The 27,608-nt window shown below is 51.2% G+C and overlaps 1 protein-coding gene and 1 long non-coding RNA gene across 2 annotated transcripts; one reads left to right on the top strand and one right to left on the bottom strand.

The window, feature by feature from the left end:
• Positions 1-115: 115 nt before the first annotated feature.
• LOC120638812 lies at positions 116-1,519 on the top strand. The gene is made up of 2 exons (XR_005660778.1): positions 116-223; positions 1,268-1,519. It is a non-coding gene; the product is annotated as an uncharacterized LOC120638812 (long non-coding RNA).
• HMOX1 (heme oxygenase 1) lies at positions 1,503-13,813 on the bottom strand. The gene is made up of 5 exons (XM_016227097.2): positions 13,715-13,813; positions 11,839-11,956; positions 8,434-8,925; positions 6,135-6,237; positions 1,503-2,195 (listed from the first exon to the last, which is right to left on the bottom strand). Exons 1-5 carry the CDS (start codon positions 13,738-13,740, stop codon positions 2,062-2,064), a joined length of 873 nt encoding a protein of 290 aa, XP_016082583.1. The 5' UTR covers positions 13,741-13,813; the 3' UTR covers positions 1,503-2,061.
• Between the last annotated feature and the right edge of the window lie 13,795 nt (positions 13,814-27,608).

Below are 27,608 nucleotides of genomic sequence, written 5' to 3'. Positions count from 1 at the left end.
GAATGAAATGGGGATTAAGACCGTGAGCCCTATGTGACAGGGACTGTGTCCAACCTGATTACCTGGTATCTACTGTAGTGTTTAGAACAGTGCCTGGCACATAGTAAGAACTTAACGAATACCACTGTCATCATCCTTATCCTTAACACCGTGGAGCGTAGCGTAGAGAGCAGAAGGTCAGGAGATCTTCGATCCGGCTCGGCAGCCTGACGTCTTCCTGGAGGTAAGATGGGGTGGGGATTATTCCCCCCGCCTTTAAAAAAGGGACAAACCGAGGCAATGAAATACAGTTAACTGAGGCACCAAGAGAGCAGTCGATCGATCAGTGGCATTTATTGTGTGCTTATTACGATCGCATCGTTATTACTACTCCACGCTGGGTCGACTTGTGCATTCAGCTGACAAAAGGACATGAGCAACAGCTGAGAAAAATAACCCCCTGGGACAATGTTTCCGGTCGAGAGCGTGACCGTTGGTAAGGGCCGGAGACGGGGAATCTGGGAACTGTTTCTGACTGGGTCATTTTCTCCTTCCCTCCCTCGATGGCCTGGGTGGTCCAGCCCTGGAAGCCGTGGTTTCCCCCTTTGTGAGATGTAGACGTGGCCATCCTTCCTCCTTCTGAGGAAGGCAGGAAGGGAAGAAACTGGGATGCTTCCTTAGTTTCCTGGAAATCTGGTCTTTTAGTCCTCTGGGTAAGCGCGTTGTGAGCAGGTGTCTCGTCATATTGTACTCTCCCAAGCCCCTAGTACTTGACTCTATTTATCGCCTTTGTTCTCGTCTGCCCGTCTCCCCCGATCAGACCGTGCGCCCGTCAAACGGCAGGGACCGTCTCTATCTGTCGCCGACTTGTTCATTCCAAGCGCTTAGTACAGTGCTCTGCACATAGTAAGCGCTCAATAAATACTATTGAATGAATGAACTGTAAGTGCTCAGTGATCGACTAAAAAGGCTTTTAGCTAACCATCTCTTGGGCTCTCCGAACCCCATGTGGGATGAGGACTGTGTCCAACCTGGTAATCGTCATCTACCCCAGCGCTTGATAAAAAGTAAGTAGTTAACAAGTACTATTATTAGTAGTAGTTTTTATTAAGCACTTATCGCGTGCTGTACTACTAATTATTATTAATGATAACCTAGAGGGTAAAAAGCCTTCCGTCGGTGCCAGTATTTTAAACCTGCTAAAGCCCAGGTCAAAATGACTAAAACATCTGACCTGGCGGAAATGTTTTTGCTGTCCTCAATCTGGTTTTCGCGGTGGTTTTTCTAGGTGGCTCCATCCAGCCTGGTCAATCACAGTAGATAGAATCCCCTCAGCCTCCCCTGAACCTCACAGTCGGACTCTGTGGAAAACGTCGACAACGCTTGAAGTATCTGCTCATCTAAGGAATATGGAACCGGTCCGCTTCCCAAAGAAGGAGCGGCACTGATGGAGAAGGAATCATTCTTGGGCATGGGTCGGGGGGAGAGGGTAAAGAAAAAGAGTGGAATCTGGGGAAAAATACTCATTTGTTAAACGGTAGAATTTATTGTTTGATACATAAATATTACACAGGCAAAAGGAGACAAAGACATGTAAAAAACAGGTCCGGTTAAAAAACAAACAAAACAAAATCCCTCTCTCCCAAAGAGACCAGCGAACAGCACAGAGCCTCATTGGAAAACAGGCTTTAGCACTTTATGATCAAACCGAAAAGGCAGACAATGAGGAGGAGAGGGGGTCAGGTCAGCCTGTGGACCACAACGTGGCTGCAGACGTGGAGATGTTGCTACATTGGCACTGTTGTTTCAGGCTCTTCGCAGGAACGGAGAGAAGCCGCGCCAGAACTGGGCATCTGGCGTCGAGGACTTATAAGTCCACTTCATAAAGTTCAGGGCACAGGGCCCGGGAGCCTTCTTGGCCAGTAAACGGAGTGGTTCTTTTAGAAATCAAAATCATTCCAGATTTCTTAGATTCGCTGCCGGAGGAACGGGCAAGACTGGGAGGGAGCGTCCAGAGCGGAAACGGGGTTTCCGATGGGGACGGTCTGTCGGCGATGGAGAGAAGCCGGGGACCGCCCCTTCTCACATGGCGTAAAAGCCCACGGCGACCGTGGCCACCAGGAAGCTGAAGGTCAGGATCCACCGCAGGAAGGGGACCGGGGAGAGGACGTGGGCCTGCCTCCGGGATTCCTCGTTCTCTTTCCCAGAGGCCGAACCTAAAGAAACCACAACACGGTGTCAAGGCAAAAGCAGCGGCGGCCGGTCGTATTTATCGAGCGCTTACTGTGTGCAGAGCGCCGTATTAAGCACGTGGGAGAGTACGCTGTAACGGTAAGCGGAGGCATTCCCTGCCCACAATGAGCTTTCAGTCTAGAGGGAGAGACGGGCATTAATAGCAATAAATAAAATGACAGCTATGGGCATAAGTGCTGTGAGGCTGGGGCGGGGGAAATGAATAAAGGGAGCGAGTCAGGGCGATGCGGAAGGGAGTGGGAGAAGAGGAAAGGGGGGCTTATTTAGGGAAGCCCTCTTGGAGGAGATGTGCCTTCAGTAAGGCTTTGAAGGGCGGGGGAGAATAATTTTCTGTTGGCTATGAGGAAGGAGGGCATCCAGGCCAGAGGCAGGACGTGGGTGAGGTCAGATAGTCGAGATTGAGGTACAGTGAGTAGGTTGGCATTAGAGGAGCCAAGTGTGTGGGCTGGGTTTTATTAGGAGAGTAGCGAGGTGACATAGGAGGGGGCAAGGTGATTCAGTAGGGACTTCACAAAACAACCTGACAGGCATTTACCCAGAAGCGAATCGCTTCTGATAATTACTAGGCCCAAAGGCTGCATCGCCCTCTCCGGCTCCGATCACGAGAACTAGCTCACCTCCTCTCCCCACAACCCGAGAACCATCTCCCTCCCAACACCGTCACAGATCTCCCCATTATGGATCTTGTCTACCGACTCCACTGTACAGTGGTCTCTCACGTGCTTCAGAGAAGCAGCGCGGCCAAGTGGAAAGGGCGAAGTCCGGAGAGACAGAGGACCTGGATTCTAATCCCGGTTCTGCCAAATGCTTGCTGTGCGGGTGTCCCTTCACTTCTCGCCGCCCCGGTTCTCCTGTTCTCCCTCCTACTTGGGTTGTGAATCCCACGTGGGACAGAAACCTGGCCCGTCCTAATTCACTTGTCTCTACCCCGGTGCTTAGAACAGAGTTTGACACATAGTAAGACTTAAATACCATCAAAAAGCACTTAGTATGGGTTGACTGGAAGGAAAAAAACATGTTAGAGTCCATGTCTCATAACGCCTGCCCTGATTTGTCAGCCCTGGATTCAAGGCCCATGTTTACCCGGGAGCTTGGTAACGTAAAAAGAGTTGTGATATCTGTGAAGGGCTTGCCCCGGGCCAAGCACCATTCTAAGGGCTGAAGTTGATACAGTCGTTTGGATACAGTCCGTCCTAATAAGTAATAAGTTGGTATTTGTTAAGCGCTTACTATGGGCAGAGCACTGTTCTAAGCGCTGGGGTAGGCACAGGGGAATCGGGTTGTCCCACGTGGGGCTCCCGGTCTTAATCCCCATTTTACAGATGAGGTGACTGAGGCACAGAGAAGCAAAGTGACTTGCCCACAGTCACACAGCTGACAAGTGGCAGAGACGTCCTCCGTCTGTAATGTCTGGACTCATTTTAGAGATGAGGAAACTGAGAACCAGAGAAGTTGTAACTTTCCCAAGATCACAAAACAGAAAAATGGCAGAACTAGGTCTCCCGCCTCCCAGTCGATCACATTTATTGCGCGCTTACTGCGTGCAGGACTCTGTCCTGAGCACTTGGAGAGTACAACATAACAGAGTTGGTAGGCAGGTTCCCTTCCCACAAGGAGCTTACAGTCTGGAGGGGGAGGGTAAATGAACGTAGAAACAAATCTACAGGTGCATAAGAGCTGAGGATAGGAATAAAACACATAAGCACTAGGGATGGCAGTCCTGTCATTTTCCCACTGGTTTTTGCTGCCTCATCGATAGCAATCTAGAACCGCCTCCTTCGGCCTCCACCGTTCTCCCACTCCAGTATTTTAGTTCCTTCAGAAACTTGGCCCGTCATCAAAATGGGCCACCATCTGTTTCCTCCACTTATGTGCTGCGTAGCCAGTTTCGTCTCTTGGCCCAAGCCCTCGGGCATTAAAAGTACAGCAGGGACAAGAAATCTGGCCTAGTGGATAGAGCGCAGGCTTGGGCGTCAGAAGGACCTGAATTCTAATCCAGGCTCTCCTCTGCTGTAGGACCCTGGGCAAGTCACTTTGCCTCTGTTACTTCATCTGTAAAATGGGGATTAAGACTGTTCCCCGTATGGGACATGGACTGTGTCCAACCTGATTAGCTTGTATCTAGGAGAAGCAGCATGGTGTAGTGGATAGAGCCCGGGCCTGGGAGTCAGAAGGTCACGGGTTCTAATCCCAGCTCTGCCACTTGTCTGCTGCGTGACCCTGGGCGAGTCATTTTACTTTTCAGCACCTCAGTTACCTCGTCTGTAAAAGGGGGATTAAGTGTGTGAGCCCCATGTGGGACCGAGACTGTGTCCAACCGGATTTGCTTGTATCCAGCCTTGTAAGCGTTTAACAAATACCATAATTATTATTATTTGGTATGGTATTAAGGTGCGTGGCTTAGTGGACAGACCACAGGCTTGGGAGTCAGCGGTCAGGCGTTCTAATCCCGGCTCCGCCAACTGTCTGCTGTGTGATCTTGAGCAAGTCACTTGGCTTCTCTGTGCCTCAGTTACCTCATCTGTAAAATGGGGATTAAGACTGTGAGCCCCACGTGGGCCAACCTGCTGACCTTGTATTTACCCCAGCGCTTAGAACAGTGCTTGGCACATAGTAAGTGCTTAACAACTACCAGAATTATTATTATTACCCCAGCGCTTAGTACAGTGCCTGGTACATAGTAAACGTTTAGCTCTTTATGGGAATGTCTGCTAGTTCTGCGGTGTTGTACTGTCCCACCATCTTAGTACAGTGCTCTGCCCAGAGTAAGCATCCATTAAATACCAGATCGATTAGCAAATCACTTTTAAAAAAAAAAAAACCAACAAAAAAGAGTGGAAGAGAGACAGGCAGGCTAGTGACAGGGGATGTACAGCATTATTAGGACTTCACCAGAAGAGGAAGCAACTGCCATAAATTCTTAAAAGGAGCAGAATTGACAAGGCCAATTTGACGAGCAGAATTGACGAGCAGGGGGTCGGGGTGGAAGGAGCGGTTGGTGCCGGGAGATCTGTGAGCAAAGGAGAACTGCGAAATGAACCCGAAAGCAGAGGGTGGTGAAGAAGGCTCTGTCAGCTTTTGCACAACCCAAGCACCCTGGAAGGGGAACGCAGTGTCCCCGAGATAGAGGGGGAGTCACAGGTCAGAGATTTAGCTGTGCAGACGCGTTTGGGCTTTCTGGAGGCAGGAAGTCTAGTGTAGGTTTCAGCTGGAGACAGAGAGGGAGGGAGAGACAGAGAGAGAAAGAGACAAAGACAACAGCAGGTGAGTTTTGCCAACTCTGTGCCTCGGTTTCCTCATCCACAAAGTGGGGATTAAATACCTTTTCTTCCCTCTCCCTTATTCTGTGAGTCACGTGTGGGTCAGAGATCGTGTCTGATCTTGTAACTCCCCCCCAGGCTTAGCACCGTGCTTGGCACACGGTAAGTGCTTACAAATAGCACAGTTATCATCGTCACTCTACCTTGCCTCACCCCCTCGGGGTCAATTTTAAAACGGTTGCGTCTGAGAAGGAAGAGACATGGCAGAGACAGAGTTAAAATTTAAGGCTCGTTCCACTTCATATCAACAGCCTCAACGGAAACATCAGGAAAACGCTCAGCACCTCAAGAAAGCAAAACGGTGTGGCCTAATGGAAAGAGCGCGGGCCTGGGAATCAGAGCACCTGGGTTCTAATCCCGCCACTGCCGCGTGTCGGCTGTGTGACCTCGGGCATGTCACTTCACTTCTCTGGGCCTCGGTTACCTCATCTATAAAATGGGGATTAAAACTGGGAGCCCCATGTGGAACATAGATTGTGCCCAACCTGATCAGTCTGTATCCACCCCTGTAGTTAGTACAGCGCCTGGCACATTATTGTGTGTTTAAAAAATGCCATTAAAAAAAAAAAAAAAGCATCTCACCTTGCACCTTGTCATTGCTTCTCGCGCGCAGCTCCGTTTTCTGCTGCTTGAGGGTGTCATTTTCAGCGTTCTGGGACTCCAATTCCTGCAGCTCTTCAAACACCTGTGAATGAAAGACAAACACGTGTCTCTAGCTGGAGGAGCTTCTGGACGCCCAGAGCTGGAAATCCACATTTTAAAGGGTTTTGGAAGGGATGAAGCAGACCACCCCAGCCCGCCTTGTTGAGCTCCTCCATCCCACATAAACATAAGGGCAATCCTTAGCACCCTTCCGCTCCCCCTTCGATTCCTTCCCAGGAAAAAGACAATCTGGAATGAATGGGTGGAGTTTAGAGGGAAATAGAAGGGAAGGGGAGAGCGCTGTCTCATCAGACCTCTAGATTGTAAGGCCTGGAATGTCTCTATTTTTGTATTGTCCTCTCCCAAGTGCTTAGTACAGTGCTCTGCACACAGTCATGGCTCAATACGATGGCCTGGCTGACTGACCCAGGCCAGCGTCAGAGAGCGGAGTCCCCTGAAAATGGTCTAATATCGGATGGCCAGGAGGAAGCTGCCGAGAAAGTGACTGAGCGAGACCAGCCGAACGGAGCGAACCGAAGCACAGTCCTGGGGGTCCGAGGACCCGGCTTCTAACTCCGGTTCCGCCACTTGTCTGCTGTGGGACCTCAGGCAAGTCACTTCCTTACCCTGGGCTTCGGTTTCCCTACAGTTAAATGGAGATAAAATACCTGTTCTCTCTCCTAACCCAATATGGGACAGGGACTGTGTCTGACCTGATGATCTTTTACCCACCCTAGCACTTAGGTACGGTGCTCGGCACACAGTAAGCATCGAAGAAATACCACATATAAAAATACAGTATTGATAATAACGATAATAACGAAGCAAACTGAAGGCAAGAACTGAGTGGCAGCCCCCCAGCTGCCGTGCCCTGCCAAAAGGATGTTTCGAGGCAGTCCGGATGTGGGTCGGTCAGCCTCAATCAGGCAGCTGCTAACAAACAATCTGATAATGAGCAATCCATAGTAACGTTCATCACGAGACCGAGTGAGTCAGCCCAGTTCCCCGGCCGGAACTAAATACACCCTGTAATCTCGTGGTGGGCGGGGAATGTGTCTTTTTATTCTTATACTGTAGTCTCCCAAGTGCTCGGCATATAGTGCTCCGCACACAGTAAGCGCTCAATAAATAGGACTGAATGAATGAACGTCGGCTCCTCACGGACAGGGAGCGGGCCGCCTCGTTGAGCAATCCATCTGAGTGCTCACTGTGCGCAGAGCACTCTACTAAGCGCTTGGGAGACTACAACACGACACGGGCGGATTCCCTGCCCACAGTGAGCTTACAGTCTAGAGCCTCACGTTTCTCTTTCACGTTCCCAAGGGTTGGGTACAGAGGCGTTCCATAAGTACCACGACTACGGCCCCACACGCCCCCTCGGGAGGCCACGTGGGGCGTCTAGCAGTCAATTGTATTTATTGAGCGCTTACTGTGTGAAGAGCACTGTACTCAGCCCTTGGGAGAGTAAAATGGAAGAGAGCTGAGCCAATAAGGAGCTTAAAGTCTACAGGGAGAGACAGCCACCAATAGAAGATGCAGGTATTAACAAATACCATAAAAAAAAAATAGAAATGAATAAATGATGGAACGAGACATCAGTAATAATTACGGTACTTGTCAAGCGCTTACTATGTGCCAAGCAGTGTTCTAAGGGCTGGGGTAATAATAATAACGATGGTATTTGTTAAGCACTTATTATGTGCCAAGCACTGTTCTAAGTGCTGGGTCGGGGGGGGGGGCGGTACAAGGTAATCGGGTTGTCCCACGTGGGGCTCACAGTCTTAATCGCCATTTTCCAGATGAGGTCACTGAGGCACAGAGAAGTGAAGTGACTTGCCCGGAGTCACACAGCGGACAAGTGGCGGAGCCGGGATCAGAACCCAAGCCCGGGCTCTTTCCACGGAGCCACGCTGCTTCTCTCAGGTTGTCCCACGAGGGGCTCACGGTCTTAATCCTCATTTTCCAGATGAGGTCACTGAGGCACAGGGAAGTGAAGCGGCACAGCAGACAGGCGGCGGAGGGGGGGGATCAGAACCCACGTCCTGTGCCTCCCAAGCCCGGGCTCTCGCCGCTAAGCCCCGCCGCTTCTCTTAAGTGCCGCGGGGGTGAACGAAGGGAGCGCGTCCAAGCGAGAGGGTGGCACCGAAGGGAGCGGGAGAAGGGACCTGGACCCCGGCTGGCCACCGACGGAGGAGGGAAGGCCGAGACTGGTCCCCGGGGGCCCCGCCGGGTGACTCGCCTGGATGTTGAAGAGGAACGAGGCCCGGGCCTCGGCCAGGACCCTCCTCTTGGTCTCGGGGCTCATCTCGATGGAGTTCATGCGAGCGCGGTACAGCTGCTTGAACTTGGTGGCGTTGGCGACGGAGGGGAAGCTGAAGAAGGCCAGGCCCTCCCCGCCGTCGGGCAGCCGCAGCGCCTTCTGAGCAATCTTCTTCAGGATCTGGCCCCCGGAGAGGTCGCCCAGGTAGCGCGTGTAGGCGTGAGCCATCAGCAGCTCGGGCTCCTCCCGGCCCAGATGGTGAAGCCGGGCGACGTACCTGCGGGTGGCCTCGGGGAAGGGGATCTCCTCCCTCCAGCGGGGGCCGTACCAGTATTCCATGTCCTCCTGCAGGGCGGACAGGCGGTGCAGTTCTTCCGGGAAGTAGATGGGGGCATAGGCCGGGTGGGCCTTGTGCCGCTCGATCTCCTCTTCCAACGCCCGGTAGATGTGATACAGAGACGACATCACCAGCTGAAAGAGACGGGGGGGGGGGGGGGGGGGGGGGGCGGGGCGGACCCTATTTATTTTGCTAATGAGGTGTCCGTCCCCTTGATTCTATCTATCGGGATGATGTTGTCTCGTTTTTGTCCGTCTGGCTCCCCCGATTAGACCGTGACCCCGTCGTTGGGCAGGGATGGTCTCTATCTATTCCCCAATTGTACATTCCAAGCGCTTAGTAATAACGTTGATGTGCGTGAAGCGCTTGCTATGTGCAGAGCGCTGCTCTAAGCGCCGGGGGAGATACAGGGTCATCAGATCGGCCCACATGAGGCTCCCAGTCTTCATCCCCATTTTACAGATGAGGGAACTGAGGCACGGAGAAGTCAAGTGACTTGCCCACAGTCACACGGCTGACGAGTGGCTTAGTACAGTGCTCTGCACCTAGTGCTCAATAAATACTATTGAACGAACGAATGAGAGCCTCGTCCGCCCTCGGAGGGCATGCCCGATCGCCGGTCGTATTTATCGAGCGCTTACTGTGCGCAGAACACCGTTCTAAGCTCTTGGAGAGTACAGTATTGCAATATAATAGACACATTCCCCGATGATGGCATTTGTTAAGCACCTACTGCGTGCCAACCGCTCTTCTAAGCGCCGGGGTCGATACAGCTGATCACGTCAGACCCAGTGCCCGTCCCGCGGGGGGCTCCCAGTCTGAATCCCCATTTTACAGATGAGGTAACTGAGGCACAGGGAAGCAGCGTGGCTTGGCGGGAAGAGCCCGGGCTTGGGAGTCTAAAGTCGTGGTTTCCAACCCTGGCTCCGCCACTTGTCAGCTGTGTGACTTTGGGCAAGTCCCTTCACTTCTCAGGGCCTCAGTTATCTCATCTGTCAAACGGGGATTAAGACCGGGAGCCCCACGTGGGACAACCCGATCACCTTGTATCTACCCTCTGTGCCTAGATCAGTGCTCCACACACAGTAAGCGCTTAACAAATCCCATCATTATTATTGCTGAATATAATATTATATGAGAAGCAGCTTGACTCAAAGGAAAGAGCCCGGGCTTGGGAGTCAGAGGTCAAGGGTTCGAATCCCGCCTCTGCCTCTTGTCAGCTGTGTGACAGTGGGCAGGTCACTTCACTTCTCTGTGCCTCAGTTACCTCATCTGGAAACTGGGGATTAACCGTGAGCCTCATGTGGAACAACCTGATGACCCTGTATCTCCCCCAGCGCTTACAACAGTGCTCTGCACCTAGTAAGCGCTTAACAAATACCAACATTATTATTGTTTGCCCAAGGTCACACAGCAGACAAGGGGCCGAGCTGGGATTAGAACCCAGGTCCTCTGATTCCCGGGCCCGGGCTCTATCCACTGGGCCATGCTGCTTCCCTTTCCGTAACAAGCTTATGGGCTAGAGGGCCCGTCCACCCACCCCTCCCCGTTTGCCCCTGCTGCTAGGCGGATGAGTTCTCGTTTATCCGGAGGCTGGGGAATCCAGCTGGGGGATTATCTGGGGGCGGGGGGGGGGCTCTGTACTGGTCACCCCTGGAGGGTGACCTGGAGGGTGGGCGGGAAAGAGCGGCAAACCCAGACTGGCCCCTTCGGTAAAACTTGTCCCGGGAGAAATGGCCGACGGGAGGCTTTTGGATTACGTGTGGATTTTGATTATCCGCCTCGCTGCGATCATCGACCGAGCTGGAGCCGGCTTTATCACGGCATAGCGGGCAGGGCACCGATTGGACCGTGAGCCCGTCATTGGGCAGGGATGGTCTCTATCTGTTGCCGAATTGTCCATTCCAAGAGCTCGGTACAGTGCTCTGCACATAGTAAGCGCTCAACAAATACTATCGAATGAGTCGAGCACGGGTCCGGGAGTCAGGGGGTCATGGGTTCTGATCCCGCCTCTGCCACTTGTCTACTGTGTGGCCTTGGGCAAATCACTTCACTTCTCTGGGCCTCTTACCTCATCTGTAAAATGGGGATTGAGACCGTGAGCCCCTCGGGGGACCGGGACAGTGCCCGACGCGATTTGCTTTATCCGTCTCAGGGCTTAGTACAACTTAGAACTTAACAGATGTCACAATTATTATTATTAACCCAATATCTTACACCCCCTTCCCCCCCCCGCCGCCCCACATCTTCAATAACGTTTTCTCCTCTTCGACACAAGAGAATAGCCGATTTTTTTTTTTATTATTCTCTAGCAATTGGAAAGGAATATGAACATGGATAACTGAAATCCACAGAGAATCCCCCTACCTTATTTTCGACGCGAACTTTAGCTTTCACCCTCCCCGGAACGGAGTTATTCAACCGGCGGGGGGGCTCAGTGAATGATCACGGGCAGCTCAAGTTTACCCAGAGCCGCTAATTAGTAACAAAACTGACCCACTCAACCTCCTCTCTTATCTTCTGGGGAAAATATAAAATGTCCAGAAGACGAAGTGAAAGTTAGGCATAGGATGGAAGTTAATTTACCCTCAAAGACTCCTTTGGCTAAAAAAAGAGACGCAGCGTGGCCTAGTGGAAAGAACACGGGCCTGGGAGTCGGAAAACCTGGATTCTAGCCCCGGTTCTGCCACTCGTCTGCCGTGCGAACCTGGGCAAGCCACTTCCCTTCTCTGTGCCTCGGTTCCCTCACCTGCAAAGATGGGGATTCGACACCACTTCTCCCGCCTACTTAGAGTGGCACCTGACGATCTTGTGTTTATCCCAGCGCTTAGTACGGTGCTGGGCACATAGTAGGCGCTCAACAGATACCACAGTTATCCGTTCTGAAGTCATTAGCTGCAAGTCAGAAGGCCCAGGGGACTAATCTATTGGTTCTGAAACCCAACCAATCAATGAAGCGTATTTATTGAGGGCTTACGGTGCGCTGAGCCCTGGGCTAAGCACTCGGGAGAGTACAGTTCTAACGCCATCTCCCTAATCCGAGGTACCTTAAAGCCGTTTCGAGACACCTGTCCCTTCTGAAAGTTCTTCAGGAATTCCACATTCTCTGCCTGGGTGTGAACTTCCTTCGTGGCCTCTTTCAGAGCTTCTGACAAGTCTTGAGAGCTGTTGGGAGAGAAGAATAATTTTAACAGGAACAAAAAAATAACCTCGTACCTAGCCCGGCGATTTCCGAAGCGCTTCCACAGGAAATCAATTCATTTTACCCTCTCTTTTAGCCCGTGGATTTCCAAAGCGCTTCCACAGGAAATCGGCTCATTTTACCCTCTCTCTTAGTCCGTGGATTTCCAAAACGCTTCCAGAAGAAATCAGCTCATTTTACCCTCTCTCTTGGTCGGTGGATTTCCAAAGCGCTTCCACAGGAGATCAGCTCATTTTACCCTCTCTCTGCCCAGAGGTCAGAAGGGGGAAGGGATTGGTTTTCTAATCGAACAGAAATTTCAATTTCTAATTGGTTGCTAATTGGAAACTGAGGCACGGGAGAGGAGAGGGCATGATCTAGAGTCACTCCGGTGGCAGAGCCGAGAGGGATGCCAGGATTCCCGGTTCTTATAAATCACCTGCCTTCCTCAGGGTTCTCTCCCTGGGTCTGTCTCCAAAACTTTCCCCAACTTATTCTTGGATTTTGAGCCCCGGGAGATCCAGGGATCGAGTCTAACTCTCCCAATCGATCAGTGGGACTTACTGAGCGCTTACTCTTCACTAGTCGCTCGGGAGAGTACACGTTTCTCCAGGGCTCAGTATATCGGTCAATAATAATCGCGGTATTTGTTGAGCGCTCACTACGTGCCAAGCACCGTTCTAAGCGCTGGGGTGGATACAGAGTAATCAGGTCGTCCCGTGTGGGGCTCACACGGGTCAAGCGACCCATGGCATTTATTGCAGCGTGGCTCGGTGGAAAGAGCACGGGCTTTGGAGTCAGGGCTCATGAGTTCGAATCCCAGCTCTGCCACTTGTCGGCTGTGTGACCGTGGGCAAGTCACTTAACTTCTCTGTGCCTCAGTTCCCTCATCTGTAAAATGGGGATTAAGACTGTGAGCCCCACGTGGGACAACCCGATTCCCCTATGTCTACCCCAGCGCTTAGAACAGTGCTCGGCACATAGTAAGCGCTTAACAAATACCAACATTATTATTATTATTATTATTACTATCAGCTGTGTGACTGTGGGCAAGTCACTTCTCTGTGCCTCGGCCACCTCATCTGTAAAATGGGGATTATCTGCGAGCCTCACACGGGACAAACTGATTACCCCGTATCTGTCCCAGCGCTTAGGACGGTGCTTCTGCACATAGTAAGCGCTTAACAAATACCAACATTATTATTATTAAATACCAGCCCAATTATTATTACTATTATCACCTCCTTTCCCCGGGCTCTGCTCTTACATGGAGACTGTGAGCCCCACGGGGGACGGGGACTATCTCCAAGCTGATTTTCTCGTCTCCACCCAGACCGCGAACCCCACGGGGGACGGGGACCGTCTCCGACCCGCTTTGCTCGTCTCCGCCCACTGCCTGGCACATAGTACGAGGCTCAGTGGCAAGAGCCCCGGCTTTGGAGGCCGAGGTCACGGGTTCCAATCCCGGCTCGGCCACTTGTCAGCTGGGTGACTTGGGGCAAGTCGCTTCACTTCTCGGTGCCTCAGTGACCTCATCTGGAAAACGGGGATGAAGACCGTGAGCCCCACGTGGGACGACCGGATTCCCCTGTGTCTACCCCAGCGCTCAGAACAGTGCTCGGCACAGAGTAAGCGCTTAACCAATGCCAACATTATTATTAACAAAAGCCAGGATGACGACGGTGGGGGGGTCGTAGGGGACTGGGGCCTGAAAGGGGAGGATCGGAGAGGGGCTCACTCACCTCTGCGGGCTCCGGGGGGCGTCCATCGCGTGGGGCTGCGCGGAGGCGTCCAGTACGCGGCACCGCGAGGAGCGGAGCTCAGGACTGGCCGAGTCCCGCCCGCGTCCCGCTTTATATAGAGAGCGGAGGGGCGGAGGGGCGGAGGGAACAAGCCCAAAGCCCCCTCCCCCCGGGCCCCAGGGGGCGGGGCTGACGACCGTTCCATCGCTCCTTTATTCCCTCCCCTCGTACTTACTGAGCGCCTCCCGGGGGTGCAAAACATTCCCTCCTTTATTCCCTCCCCTCGTACTCACCGAGCGCCTCCCGGGTGCGGAGCATTCGCTCCTTTATTCGATCTCGCCCCGTACTTATTGAGCGCCTCCCGGGTGCAGAACATTCATTCCTTTATTCGATCCCATCCTACTTACTGCGCGCCTCCCGGGTGCGGAGCATTCACCCCTTATTCGATCATTCACTCCTTATTCGATTCCCCTCGTACTTACTGAGCGCCTCCCGGGTGCAAAACAGTCACTCCTTTATTCTCTCCCATCGTACTTACTGAACGCCTAGTGGGTGCAGAGCATTCCCTCCTTTATTCTACCTCGTCGTACTTACTGAGCGCCTCCCGGGTGCGGAGCATTCACTCCTTTATTCAACCCCCTCATACTTCTTGAGCGCCTCCTGGGTGCAGAGCGTTCACTCCTTTATTCGAGTCAATCGTACTTATTGAGCGCTTCCCGGGTGCGGAGCATTCACTCCTGTATTCAATCCCCTCATACTTCTTGAGCGCCTCCTGGGTGCAGAGCATTCACTCCTTTATTCGATCCCCTCGTACTTACTGAGCGCCTCCTGGGTGCGGAGCATTCACTCCTTTATTCTACCTGGTCATACTTACTAAGCGCCTCCTGGGTGCGGAGCGTTCACTCCTTTATTCAATCCCCTCGTACTTCTTGATTGCCTCTTGGATGCAGAGCATTCACTCCTTTCTTTATTCGATCCAATCGTACTTATTGAGCGCTTCCCGGGTGCGGAGCATTCACTCCCGTATTCAATCCCCTCGCACTTACTGAGAGCCTACTTGGGTGCGGAACATTCACTTATTTATTCACTCCAGTCGTATTTATTGAGCGCTTATGGGGAGGCAACACATTCACTCATTTATTCAATTCCATCATACTTATTGAGCGCCTACTTGAGCATTCTTTCATTTATTCAATTCAGGACACATTACCTGCCCACAACGGGCTCAAGTCTGTGAGGCCCGTGTGGATCAACCTCATCGCCTCGTATCTACCCGGTGCTGAGAACGGTGCTCGCCACATAGTTAGCGCTTAACAAGTACCATTATTATCATTGCTTCTAATAATAATCATAAAGTAGCAGAGAAGTGCTTACTATATGCCAAGCTCTGTACTAAGTGCCGGGGTAGATCCAACATAATCAGGTTGGACATGGGAGGGAGACCAGACATTGAGTCTTGCAGAGATGCTGAAAAGGCAGCTGGGGCTATCCATTCACTCATTAATAATAATAACGTTGGTATTTGTTAAGCGCTTACTATGTCCCGAGCACTGTTCTAAGCGCTCGGGGAGATCCAGGGTCATCGGGCGGTCCCGCGGGAGGCTCACGGTCTCCATCCCTATTTTCCAGATGAGGGAACTGAGGCACCGAGAAGTCAAGTGACTTGCCCACGGTCACACAGCTGACAAGTGGCGGGGCCGGGATTCGAACCCATGACCTCGGACTCCTAAGCCCGGGCTCTTGCCACTGAGCCACGCTGCTTCTCTAATTCATTCGTTCAATCGTATTTATTGAGCGCTTACTGTGTGCAGAGCACCGGACTAAGCACTTACGGGCAACAGATAGAGACAATCCCTGCCCAACAGTGGGCTCACAGTCTAAAAGAGGGAGACAGACAGCAAATCAAAACTAAAATGATGAGATGAGGAAATCATTCATTCAATCGTATTTATTGAGCGCTTACTGCGTGCAGGGCACTGTACTAAGCGCTTGGAATGGACAATCCGGCAACAGGGAGAGACAATCCCTGCCCGACGACGGGCTCACGGTCTAAAAGGGGGAGACAGGCAGCAAAACAAAACTAAAATGATGAGGTGAGAAGTCAATCGGGGAAGGCTCCCTGGAGGAGACTGGAGGCCTCGGATTGCGATTTTGCAGATCGAATGTCGCTTTGAGGGTGATGCTTTTTTTTTCCTCGAACCCCGCCCTTGAGGATATCTCGTGGCAGGGGGTGTTTGTGTGTCGGGGGTCCCGAGCAGAGTCCCACCCTGATTGGGAAACTCTTCTAACTCGCTCCTTATGCCTTGAACTCTCACCCCAGTGTCCGGGTGAGATTTTTCTTTTATATAAATAGTTTTCCTTCCATAAAACGTGACAGATATCTCGAGAGCCAGAGTGCGGAAGTTCAGTGTCGGGCAACCAAAAGCAACGAGTCATTCCAAATGAAACGTGTCCGTCCGCCCGACTACATATTTATACTTTCTTGCATTTAATCGTATTTATTTATCGAGCGCTGGCTGTGCGCGGAGCACTGGACTAAGCGCTTGGCAAGTCCGATTCGGCAACAGGTAGAGACAATCCCGACCCGACGGCGGGCTCACAGTCTAGAAGCTAAAGACGGTATTTGCGAAGCGCTTACTATGTGCCAAGCACTGTTCTAAGGCTGGGGTAGATACAAGGTCGTCGGGTTCTCCCACGTGGGGCTCCCAGGCTTCATCCCCATTTTATAGATGAGGGAACCGAGGCACAGAGACGTCAAGCGACTCGCCCGAAGTCACTCAGCTGATAAGCGGCAGAGTCGGGATTAGAATCCAAGACCTCTGATTCCCAAGCCTGTGCTCTCTTGATTTTTTCCCCCCACAGGAACCTGGGATCGGGGAATCCATCCCAGAACCTGTAGCGTAACACCAGGAGAACTCACAGTGGGGTAGAAATCTTGAACCAGAATAAACAAAGGATTCTCCCATCCTACAGCCTTTACATTACACACCTTTCTCCTGGAGATCTGGAGCGTGAAGATGCAGTAAGACCGGACCTTGGGAGCAGTGTGGCCTAGTGGAAAGAGCCCGGGCCTGGGTACGGTGCCTGGCACGTAGTAAGTGTTTAACCAATGTTACAATTATTATTATAATTAGGTAAGCCTTCAGTATAGTGTTCTGCACAGATAATATTTTATTTGCATCGATGTCTGTCTCCTTCTCCCTAGACTTTAAGCTCATCGTGGGCAGGGAATGTCACTGTTTATTATTGTCTTGTACTTTCCCAGGTGCTTAGTCCACTGTTCTGCACGCACTCGGCACTCAACAAACGCAAGTGAATGAATGAATAGCTTTAAATAAATACGATTGAAAGAGTGTATATCTTTGGAATGAATGAGCACTGAATGAATACGATTGAAAGCGTGTCTATCTTTCGAATGAATGAATGAGTAGCATCGAATAAATACGATTGAAAGAGTGTGTATCTTTTAAGTGAATGAAAGAATGAGTAGCATCGAATAAATCCGATTGAAAGTGTGCCTCTTTTGAATGAATGAATGAGTAGCATTCAATAAACGCGCTCGAATGAGTGAATGAATGAGGAGCATTCAATAAATGCAATTGAAAGTGTCTATCTTTTGAATGAATCAACGAGTAGCATTGACTAAACAGATTAAAAGAGTGTATATCTGTTGAATGCATGAATGAGTAGCATTCAATAAATACGATTGTACGAGTGGATATCTTTTGAATGAGTGAATGAGTAGCATTGAATAAATACGGTTGAAAGAGTGGATATCTTTCGAATGAGTGAATGAATGAGTAGCGTTCAATAAATGCGATTGAAAGAGTATATCTTTTAATGAATGAATGAATGAGGAGCATTGAAGAAATAGATTGAAAGAGTGTATATCTTTTGAATGAGTAGCATTGAATAAGTGCGATTGAAAGAGTGTGTATCTTTTGAATGAGTGTGGCTCAGTGGAAAGAGAGTCAGAGGTCATGGGTTCGAATCCCAGCTCTGCCACTGGTCAGCTGGGTGACTGTGGGCAAGTCACTTCACTTCTCTGGGCCTCAGTTACCTCATCTGTAAAATGGGGATGAAGACCGTGAGCCCCACGTGGGACAACCTGATTCCCTCGTGTCTACCCCAGCGCTTAGAACAGTGTTCTGCACATAGTAAGCGCTTAACAAATACAAATACCCACATTATAAATACGAATGAAAGAGTGTATATCTTCGGAACGAGTGAATGAATGAGTAGCATTCAATAAATGTGATTGAAAGAGTATATCTTTTAATGAATGAATGAATGAGAAGCATTGAAAAAATAGATTGAAAGAGTGTATAACTTTTGAATGAGTAGCATTGAATAAATCCGATTGAAAGAGTGTATATCTTCTGAATGAGTGAGTGAATGAGTAGCATTCAATAAATGTGATTGAAAGAGTATATCTTTTAATGAATGAATGAATGAGAAGCATTGAAAAAATAGATTGAAAGAGTGTATAACTTTTGAATGAGTAGCATTGAATAAATACGATTGAAAGAGTGTCTATCTTTTGAACGAGTGAATGAATGAGTAGCATTCAATAAATGCGATTGAAAGAATATATCTTTTAATGAATGAATGAATGAATGAGTAGCATTGAAAAAATAGATTGAAAGAGTGTATATCTTTTGAATGAGTAGCATTGAATAAATACGATTGAAAGAGTGTATATCTTTTGAATGAGTGAGTGAATGCATGAGTAGCCTTCAACAAAGGCGATCGAATGAGGTAATGAGTGAGTAGCATTCAATAAATGCGATTGAAAGTGTCTATTTTTTAAATAAATGCCGTTGAAAGTGTCTACCTTTTGAATGGACGAAGGAATGAGTAGCACTAACTACGATCGAAAGAGTGTGCATCTTTAGAAGGAAAGATTGAGTGGCGTTGAATAAATCGCCTCGAAAGGGCCTACATCCCCTCCTCCCCAGCGCTTAGTACAGTGCCTGGCACACTAACTACGATCGAAAGAGTGTGCATCTTTTGAAGGAAAGATTGAGTGGCGTTGAATAAATCGCCTCGAAAGGGCCTACATCCCCTCCTCCCCAGCGCTTAGTACAGTGCCTGGCACATCTTCGGGGCCGGACAACGACCCTCAAGGCAGGAGCTCTTTTCTGCCAACCAGATGTCCCCCTCCTCCGCTTGAGGTTTGGCATTTTCAGCCCAGCAGGGAAAACCTCGGCCTTTCTGGAAGTTTCACTTCCCGCCTTTCCTGGCAGCAGCGAAGGCTTCTCCGGAAAACCATCGGTGACTCAGCAAAACGGCGCACTTCCCTCCGGAGGCGTCTCCCCCAGCCCCCCCCCCCCACCGTGACACAGCAGATTGCGAGGGGAAACGTGACTCGGCGATCTCTGCGCTGAGGACAGCGGGTTTCTTGCTGAGTCACCGTAGCCTGAAAGGGGCGGGACATCATCGTAATAATGTTGGTATTTGTTAGTGTTGGTTTGTTAATAATAATAATAATAATAATAATGTTGGTATTTGTTAAGCGCTTACTATGGGCAGAGCACTGTTCTAAGCGCTGGGGGAGATCCAGGGTCATCAGGTGGTCCCACGTGAGGCTCCCAGTCTTCATCCCCATTTTACAGACGAGGGAACTGAGGCACAGAGAAGTGAAGTGGCTTGCCCACGGTCACCCAGCTGCCAAGTGGCAGAGCCGGGATTCGAACCCATGACCTCTGACTCCCAAGCCCGGGCTCTTTCCACTGAGCCACGCTGCTTACAACACGTGCTTCCTGGCCAGGCCCCAACTTCCAAAACAAGAAACGACAAAGGACGGAAAGGCTAAAGGGGAACGGCCTGGTCCTTGCTAGCTCAGGTGGGTAGAACAATTCAGGGAAATGTTTACCCTCACTTCAATTTCCACGCAGACGAGGTCAGTCGGAAAACTGGGCCGGCACCGATAATAGTAGTCAATGATAACAATAATTAGGGTATTTGTTAAGCGCTTACTATGTGCCCGGCACCGTTCTACGCACTGGAGTGGGTACAAGCAAATGGGGTCGCACACGGTCCCACGTGGGGCTCGCGGTCTCCATCCCCATTTTACAGCCGAGGGAACTGAGGCCTGGAGAAATGAAGCGACTTGCCCAAGGCCACACAGCAGACAAGTGGCAGAGTCAGGATCAGAACCCACGACTTTCTGACCCTCGGGCCCACGCTCTATCCACTCCAACACGCTGCTTCCGGGCAGGCGCTGAAACTGCTGTTCTGAATTAGTAGAAGGAGTAACTTCTTTGACCGCGATTTGGGGTGGGGAGGTGTATCAGAGTTCGGGTTGAGCAGAGAAGCAGCGTGGCTCACTGGAAAGAGCCCGGGCTTGGGAGTCAGAGGTCATGGGTTCGGATCCCGGCTCTGCCACTGGTCAGCTGGGTGACTGTGGGCAAGTCACTTCACTTCTCTGGGCCTCAGTGACCTCATCTGTCAAATGGAGATGAAGACTATGAGCCTCACGTGGGACAACCTGATTAACCTGTATCTCCCCTAGCGCTTAGAACAGTGCTCTGCACATAGTAAATGCTTAACAAATACCAACATTATTATTATCGAGCAGGGTGTGGAGGGGAAAGATTAAGAGTCTAGGTGTACATATTCATTCAGTCATATTTATTGAGCACTTACTGTGGGCAAAGCGCTGTACTAAGGGCTTGGGAGAGTATAATGAATGCAACACTAAACAGACGCATTCCCTGCCCACAACGAGCTTGCAGTCGAGATGGGGAGACAGACATTAATATAAATAAATACGTCCAGAGGGGCTCCCCTCTTGCTCAGTTTGATCACAGAAGCGGGCCATCCTACCCAGGTTTCCTTGCCTCCGAAGCCAATCCAAACCCTAAATTACCAGATTCTGTGGCCGAAAACCGTCTGATGGGCTACAACCACCACCCTTAAGCGCTGAGGTAGGTACAAACTAGTCAGGTTGGACACAGTCCCTGTCCCACAGGGGCTTCAGTCTAAATCCCCCGTTCACGCCTAACCCGCCGTCCACCTCTGGCCCACGTCCTCCCGCGGTCCCGGAACGCCCTCCCTCCTCACCTCCGCCAAACTAACTCTCTCCCCCTCTTCAAAACCCTACTTAAAGCTCACCTCCTCCAAGAGGCCTTCCCACACTGAGCTTCCCCTTTTCCCTCTGCTCCCTCTGCTTCCCCTTCACCTCCCCTCAGCTAAGCCCCCTTTTCCCCCCCTTTCCCTCTGCTCCTCCCCCTGTCCCTTCCCCTCCCCTCAGCACTGTGCTCATTTGTATATCTTTGTATTACCCTATTTATTTTGTTAATGAGGTGTGCAACCCCTTGATTCTATTTATCGTGATGATGTGGTCATGTTTTTGTCCATCTGCCTCCCCCGCTTAGACTGTGAGCCCCTCATAGGGCAGGGATGGTCTCTGTGGCCGAACTGTCCATTCCAAGCGCTTAGTCCAGTGCTCTGCACATAGTAAGCGCTCAATAAAAACTATTGAATGAATAATTTGAGAAGCAGCGTGGCTCAGTGGCCAGAGCACGGGCTTTGGAGTCAGAGGTCATGGGTTCGAATCCCGGATCGGCCACTTGTCAGCTGTGGGACTTTGGGCAAGTCACTTCACTTCTCGGTGCCTCAGTTACCTCATCTGGGACAACCTGATTCCCCTGTGTCTACCCCAGCGCTTAGAACAGTGCTCGGCACATAGTAAGCGCTTAACAAATACCAACATTATTAAATCCCCATTTTCTAGATGAGGTAGCTGAGGCCCGGGGAAGTGAAGTGACTTGCCCAAAGCCCCGCAGCGGCCCTGGGGTGGAGGTGCAATTCGAACCCAGATCCCTCTGCCTCCCAGGCCCGTATTCTGCCGGCTAAAAGCCACGTTGCTTCCAAAATGCAAAGGTGGCAGGGTCGTTTCCGAGCGCAGGTGAGCTGACCTTTCCGGGCCAGACCGTGACTCAGCAGAAAGGGGAGCCCCCGCGCATGCGCACAGCCCCGCGGAGGGGGGAAGCGAACGGAGGCACTATGACTCAGCAGAAAGGGGCGCCCGCGCAGGCGCACAACCGCGCCGGCGGTCGGGGGGCGGGGGGGGGCGGTAAACAGAGGCGCCGTGACTCAGCATAGGCGTCGGGCGGCGGCGGCTGGGGAAAGGGTGACTCAGCAGAAGCCAGCCTGGGGGGTGGGGAGGGCAGTGCTGGCATTTGTTAAGCGCTCACTCTGTGCAAAGCACTGGGCGAAGCACCGGGGAGGATAGGAGGTGAGCAGGTCCGTCCCACGTGGGGCTCACAGGCTGCATCCCCATTTTCCAGATGAGGGGACTGAGGCCCAGAGAAGGGAAGGGACTTGCCCAAAGTCACACTCCTGACAAGCGGCGGAATCGGGATTTGAACCCATGATCTCTGACTCCCCGGCCCGGCCTCTTTCCACTGAGCCACGCTGCTTCTCGTGGGGGCAGCCTCCCAAACCAGCTAGACCGGATTTGGGAAGTGTTTTGTGGTGTCCAGAACCGAGTATATATGTACATATCTATAATTCTATTTATTTATATTAATGCCTGTTTTACTTGTTCTGATGTACATATATATAATAACGTTGGTATTTGTTAAGCGCTTACTATGTGCAGAGCACTGTTCTAAGCGCTGGGGTAGATACAGGGTCATCAGGTTGTCCCACGTGAGGCTCACAGTCTTCATCCCCATTTGACAGATGAGGGAACTGAGGCCCAGAGAAGTGAAGTGACTTGCCCACAGTCACACAGCTGACAAGTGGCAGAGCCGGGATTCGAACCCATGACCTCTGACTCCCAAGCCCGGGCCCTTTCCACTGAGCCACGCTGCTTCCCATATATATAATTCTATCTATACTGATTCTATAACGATGCCTGTTTACTTGTTTTGCCGTCCGTCGCCGCCCTTCTAAACTGTGAAAACGTTGTGGGCAGCCATCGTCTCTCTCTGTTGCCGAATCGTACTTTCCAAGCGCTTAGTACAGTGCTCTGCACACGGTACGCGCGCAGTAAATATGAATGAATGAATAAATGAATGAATGAATGCAGACACTGACCCGAAGGGGCCAGGGCAGGAAGAGAAGCCGCGTGGCCTAGGGGAAGGAGTCCAAAGGATCTGGGTTCTAGTCCCAGCTCTGTCACCTGTCTGCTGGGTGACTTTGGGCATTATTCTATTGTAATAATGATAGTATTTGTTAAGCGCTTACTATGCTCCAGGCACTGTACTAAGCGCTGGGGTGGATACAAGCTAATCGAGTTGGACAGCGTCTCTGTCCTGCATGGGACTCACCGTCTCAATCCCCATTTTGCGATGAGGTAACTGAGGCCCAGGGGAAATAATAATATTGATTGTGGTATTTGTTAAGTGCTTACTATGTGTCAGGCACTGTACTAAGCACTGGGGTGGGTACGAGCAAATCGGGTTGGACGTAGTCTCTGTCCCCCGTGGGGCTCATACTCTCAATCCCCGTTTTGCAGATGAGGGAACTGAGGTCCAGAGAAGTGATGTGACTTGCCCAGGGTCACGCAGCAGACAAGTGGCAGAGCCGGGATTAGAAACCCACGACCTCCCGGTACGCCATGCTGCTTCTCCGTACTTTGTACTTTTCTAGTTCTCTCCCAAGCGCTTAGCGCAGTGCTCTGCACCCAGTAAGCACTCAATAAATACGATCGAATCAGTGCATAAATGACATTGTGGTTTCTGCCAGTTTCACCTTCATCTGAGTATATTCGACAATCGTATTCATTACTCGACATTCAATCAGAAGGGGGGAAATCCCTTTCCCAGCACCCTGGGGCCCCTGAAAGTCCACTTGGCTGATTCCTTTCGAACCGAGGAGAAGAGCGAGGATCAGGTTGCGTTATCAATGAGGTCAGCCAATCGATCGATCAATCAATCAGTGCTATAGATTCAGCTCTTACCGAGTGCAGAGTCGGTGCTGTGCCCGGGCAAAGTTTTATGCGTCCAGTGGTGTTTAATGCCAACACATTTTCAAACATTTGCCCAAACTCTTTTCAAACGTTTTCGCGTTTGAGACTTTGAGGGTGTTTTCGAACATTTTCCCTGCTCTGCCACTTTTGGGCAAGTCACTTCACTTCTCTGTGCCTCAGTTCCCTCATCTGTAAAATGGGGACTAAGACCCTGAGCCCCGGGTGGGACAGGCAACCTGATTAGCTTGTATCTACCCCAGTGCTTAGTGCCAAGCAGTGTCTAGTTAGGTGCCTGAATCATAGTAAGAGCTTAATAAATACATTATACATTAACGTATTTATTGTACATTAATGTACATTAATACATTATAAAAACAATCTGGAGGAAGAAGCAGAAACACTTAGACAAGGGGATCCACTCGCTAGCAGAGTCCGTTGGGTGTTTTTTACTCGCTCGTTTGTTTGTTTTAAAAGACTTTTTTTAGTGGAAAGAATCTGCTTTTTATCTGGGTCAGATCAGACCTCCCTGTCAAAAGACTAAGTGCTGGGACTGCAAAACAGCACAGATATTTTGGGAGCTCTGCTAATCCCGGAATCATTTGTCTTTTCCTTTCTCTAAGGAATCATCAGAGACAGGAGGGCGGCAGGAGAAACGTGCAGCGGGAGGGCCGGGTCAGAGGTCAGGGGGTGGGAGGGCAGATCTGGTCACCCCTGAGTGACCTCGCCCGTCCAAGTCGCCGATAACCTCCGAGAAGGGGCAGGGGAGAGGCAGGTCGAAAAGGGACAAGGGACCGAAAAGAGGTTATCGGGGGAGAAGAGAAGCAGCGTGGCCTAGTGGATGGAGTCAAAAGGATCTGGGTTCTAGTCCCAGCTCTGTCACCTGTCTGCTGGGTGACTTTGGGCAAGTCACTTCATTTCTCTGGGCCTCAGTCCCCTCATCTGGCAAATGGGACTGTGAGCCCCATGTGGGACGTGGACTGTGTCCAACCTGATAAGTTCGTATCTACCCCAGCCCTTAGAACAGTGCCGGGCACAGAGTAAACGCTTCACAAGTACCGTTCCAAAAAAAAAAAGTGTGGCAGAGCTGGGATTAGAACCCCGGTCCTTCCACTGGGCCCCGTTTCTCAGTTTCTCGGTGGCTTAGCAGTTTTATTGCTCAGTGCAGAGGACCAACCTGAGAGAACTCAACATTCTGGATTGTTCGGCTGAGTCTGATCACCCCAAATACGGCTGGCGCAACCAACTTTCCAGGCCACAGTTTTAACACTTGTAATATTTGTTAAATGCTTACTAAGCGTCAAGCACTGAGACAAATATAACTAGACCGTAGACGGTAAGCTCGTCGTAGGCAGGGAATGCGTCTGTGAATTGTTGAATTGTCCTCTCCCAAGCCCTCAGTCCAGTGCTCCGCACTGAGTAAGCGCTCGATAAGTATGGCTGAATGAATGAATACAACCCGGTCAGACACGGGACCTGACCCACATAAGGCTCTGACTCCTAAGAGGGAGGGAGAACAGGGCATGACTTCCCATTTTGCAGGTGAGGAAAGTGAGGCACGGAGAGGTTAGGCGACTTGTGCTAGTTCACATGGCAGGAAAGGGGCAGAGTCGGGTTTAGAACCCAGGTCTCCTGAGTCTCAGCCCAGTGCGCATGAAGTCTCAGGAATGTCACAGTTGAGTCCCAGTTTCCATTCTCTCCCACTCTAGATCCCCCTTGGCAGCCTAAATCACTGCAAAAGCGAACTCTTGTCCTGAGCAGAGCCATGTCTTTAGATCTCACTTCTGAATAAGCGACAGCATGACCCAGTAGATAGACAGGGGCTTGGGAGTCAGAGGGTCCTGGGTTCTAATCTTGCCTCCGCCGCTGGTCTGCTGTGTGACCTTGGGTAAATCACTTCACCACCCTGGGCCTCAGTTTCCTCGTCTGTAAAATGGAGATTTAGCCTGTGCGCTCCACGTGGGACAGAGACTGTGTCCAACCTAATTACCTTGTACCTACCCCAGCACTTAGTACAGTGCCTGGCACATAGTAAGCAATTAATAAATACCATAAAAAATTAAGGTTGGATTGTTTTTTTAATAAGAGGGTAATAAATGCCTTTTAATTTCCACTCACTCTTGGAAACTAAATCTGTTGGCTCTGCCCTGCTTCTCCTGCCCTCCCCACTGGGGAAGGAGCATGGCATAATGGGATAGAGCAAGGGCCTGGGAGTCAGGAAGTCATGGGTTCTGATCTTGACTCCGCCACTTGTGTGCCGTGTGACCTTGGGCAAGTCACTTCACTTCTCTGGGCCTCAGTTCCCTCATCTGTCCAATGGGGATTGAGACCGTGAGCCCCATGCAGGAGAGGGACTGCATCCGGACCCGATCTGCTTGTATCCACCCCAGCGCTTAGTACAGTGCTTAAGAAATAGGAAGCGCTTAACAACCACCACAATTCTACTTCTTATCATCACCCAGGGAGTTGGACCCGGGCCAGCTGGCTCCGGAAAACCACCAAGACGACTCACGTGGCAGAGAAGGGTCCGCGGTTCGAACCCAGCTTGTTTCCACTTGCGAGAGGTGTTCCTGGAAACAACCGTGCCCCCGTCAATCACCCAGGGGCGCAGGCTGAGACAGGCCACGGCAACCCCGTCCGTTCTCGGGGGTTTTCCAAAAATGGGGGGTCTGCGGACGAGTAATGAATGCTTAGTCCCCTCTATTTCCCCTCCCCTCGGGGCTGGTCTGGACTCTCGTCGGGCCCCAAGGGGGAAGGGAGGAGAAAGTCCCTCACCCTGCTTCATCCTTACCCTCGGCTGTTCCTTTTCGCCCAGACCTGCCCCATTCCCAGAGCTTTCTCTGAGGGGGCGACTAGCGTGAGTGCCACTCTGCCCATTAGCCATTTAGGAAGCAGCATGACCTACCGGACAGAGCCCCGGCCTGGGAGTCCGACGGTCCTGGGTTCTGATTCCGGCTCCGCCACTGGTCCGCTGCTGCGTGACCTCGGGTAAGTCGCTTGACTGCTCGGTGCCTCAGTTCCCTCATCTGTAAAGTGGGGATTAAGGCTGTGAGCCCCCGGGGGACAGGAACTGTGTTCAACGCCATTGTCATGTATCTACCCCAGCGCTTAGAACAGTGCCTGGCACAGCGTAAGCACTTAACAGCATGAGGCATAGAGAATGATAATGTTGGTATTTGTTAAGCGCTTACTATGTGCAGAGCACCGTTCTAAGCGCTGGGGTAGATACAGGGTCATCGGGTTGTCCCACGTGAGGCTCACGGTCTTCATCCCCATTTTCCAGATGAGGTAACTGAGGCCCAGAGAAGTGAAGTGACTCGCCCACGGTCACCCAGCTGACGGGTGGCCGAGCCGGGATTCGAACCCATGACCTCTGACTCCCAAGCCCGTGCTCTTTCCACTGAGCCACGCTGCTTCCCCAGTTGTGACTTGGACCTGAATTCTCTGTGGTTGAGATAAACCCGTGGGAGCAGAAGTCATCACGCATTAGGACGATTTTAGGTTTATTATTTAGGCGGGGATCTTGTCTAGCTACTCCATTTTTGTCCTACGGTACTTGTTAAGCACTTACTATGTGCCAGGTACTGTACTAAACGCTGGGGTAAATACAAACTCATCAGGTTGGACACCGTCCATGTCTCCCTTGGGGCTCCCAGCCTTAATCCCCATTTTCCAGATGAGGGAACTGAGGCTCAGAGAAGTGAAACGAGTTGCCCAAGGTCACCCAGCAGATCAGTGGTAGAGCTGGGATTCCTTCTGACTCTCAGGCCCGGGCTCTATCCACTAGGCCACGCTGCTGTGCACACGCTAAGTGCTCAATAAATACCATCAATTGGCTGATAGATTTTTTTGGGGGGGGGGGCCAAATTGCTTGTGGAATCAATCAATCTCACTCCCACACTCGGCTGCATCGGTGCCGGGACTGGAAGACCTCGTCGGGCCAGGGATGCCCGGCGTCCGTGGCGCCGCGACTCC

This window comes from Ornithorhynchus anatinus, chromosome 14 (genome assembly GCF_004115215.2).
Source record: "Ornithorhynchus anatinus isolate Pmale09 chromosome 14, mOrnAna1.pri.v4, whole genome shotgun sequence".
Classification (NCBI taxonomy): Eukaryota; Metazoa; Chordata; class Mammalia; order Monotremata; family Ornithorhynchidae; genus Ornithorhynchus; species Ornithorhynchus anatinus.
This window is presented reverse-complemented; position numbering and strand designations above follow the sequence as displayed.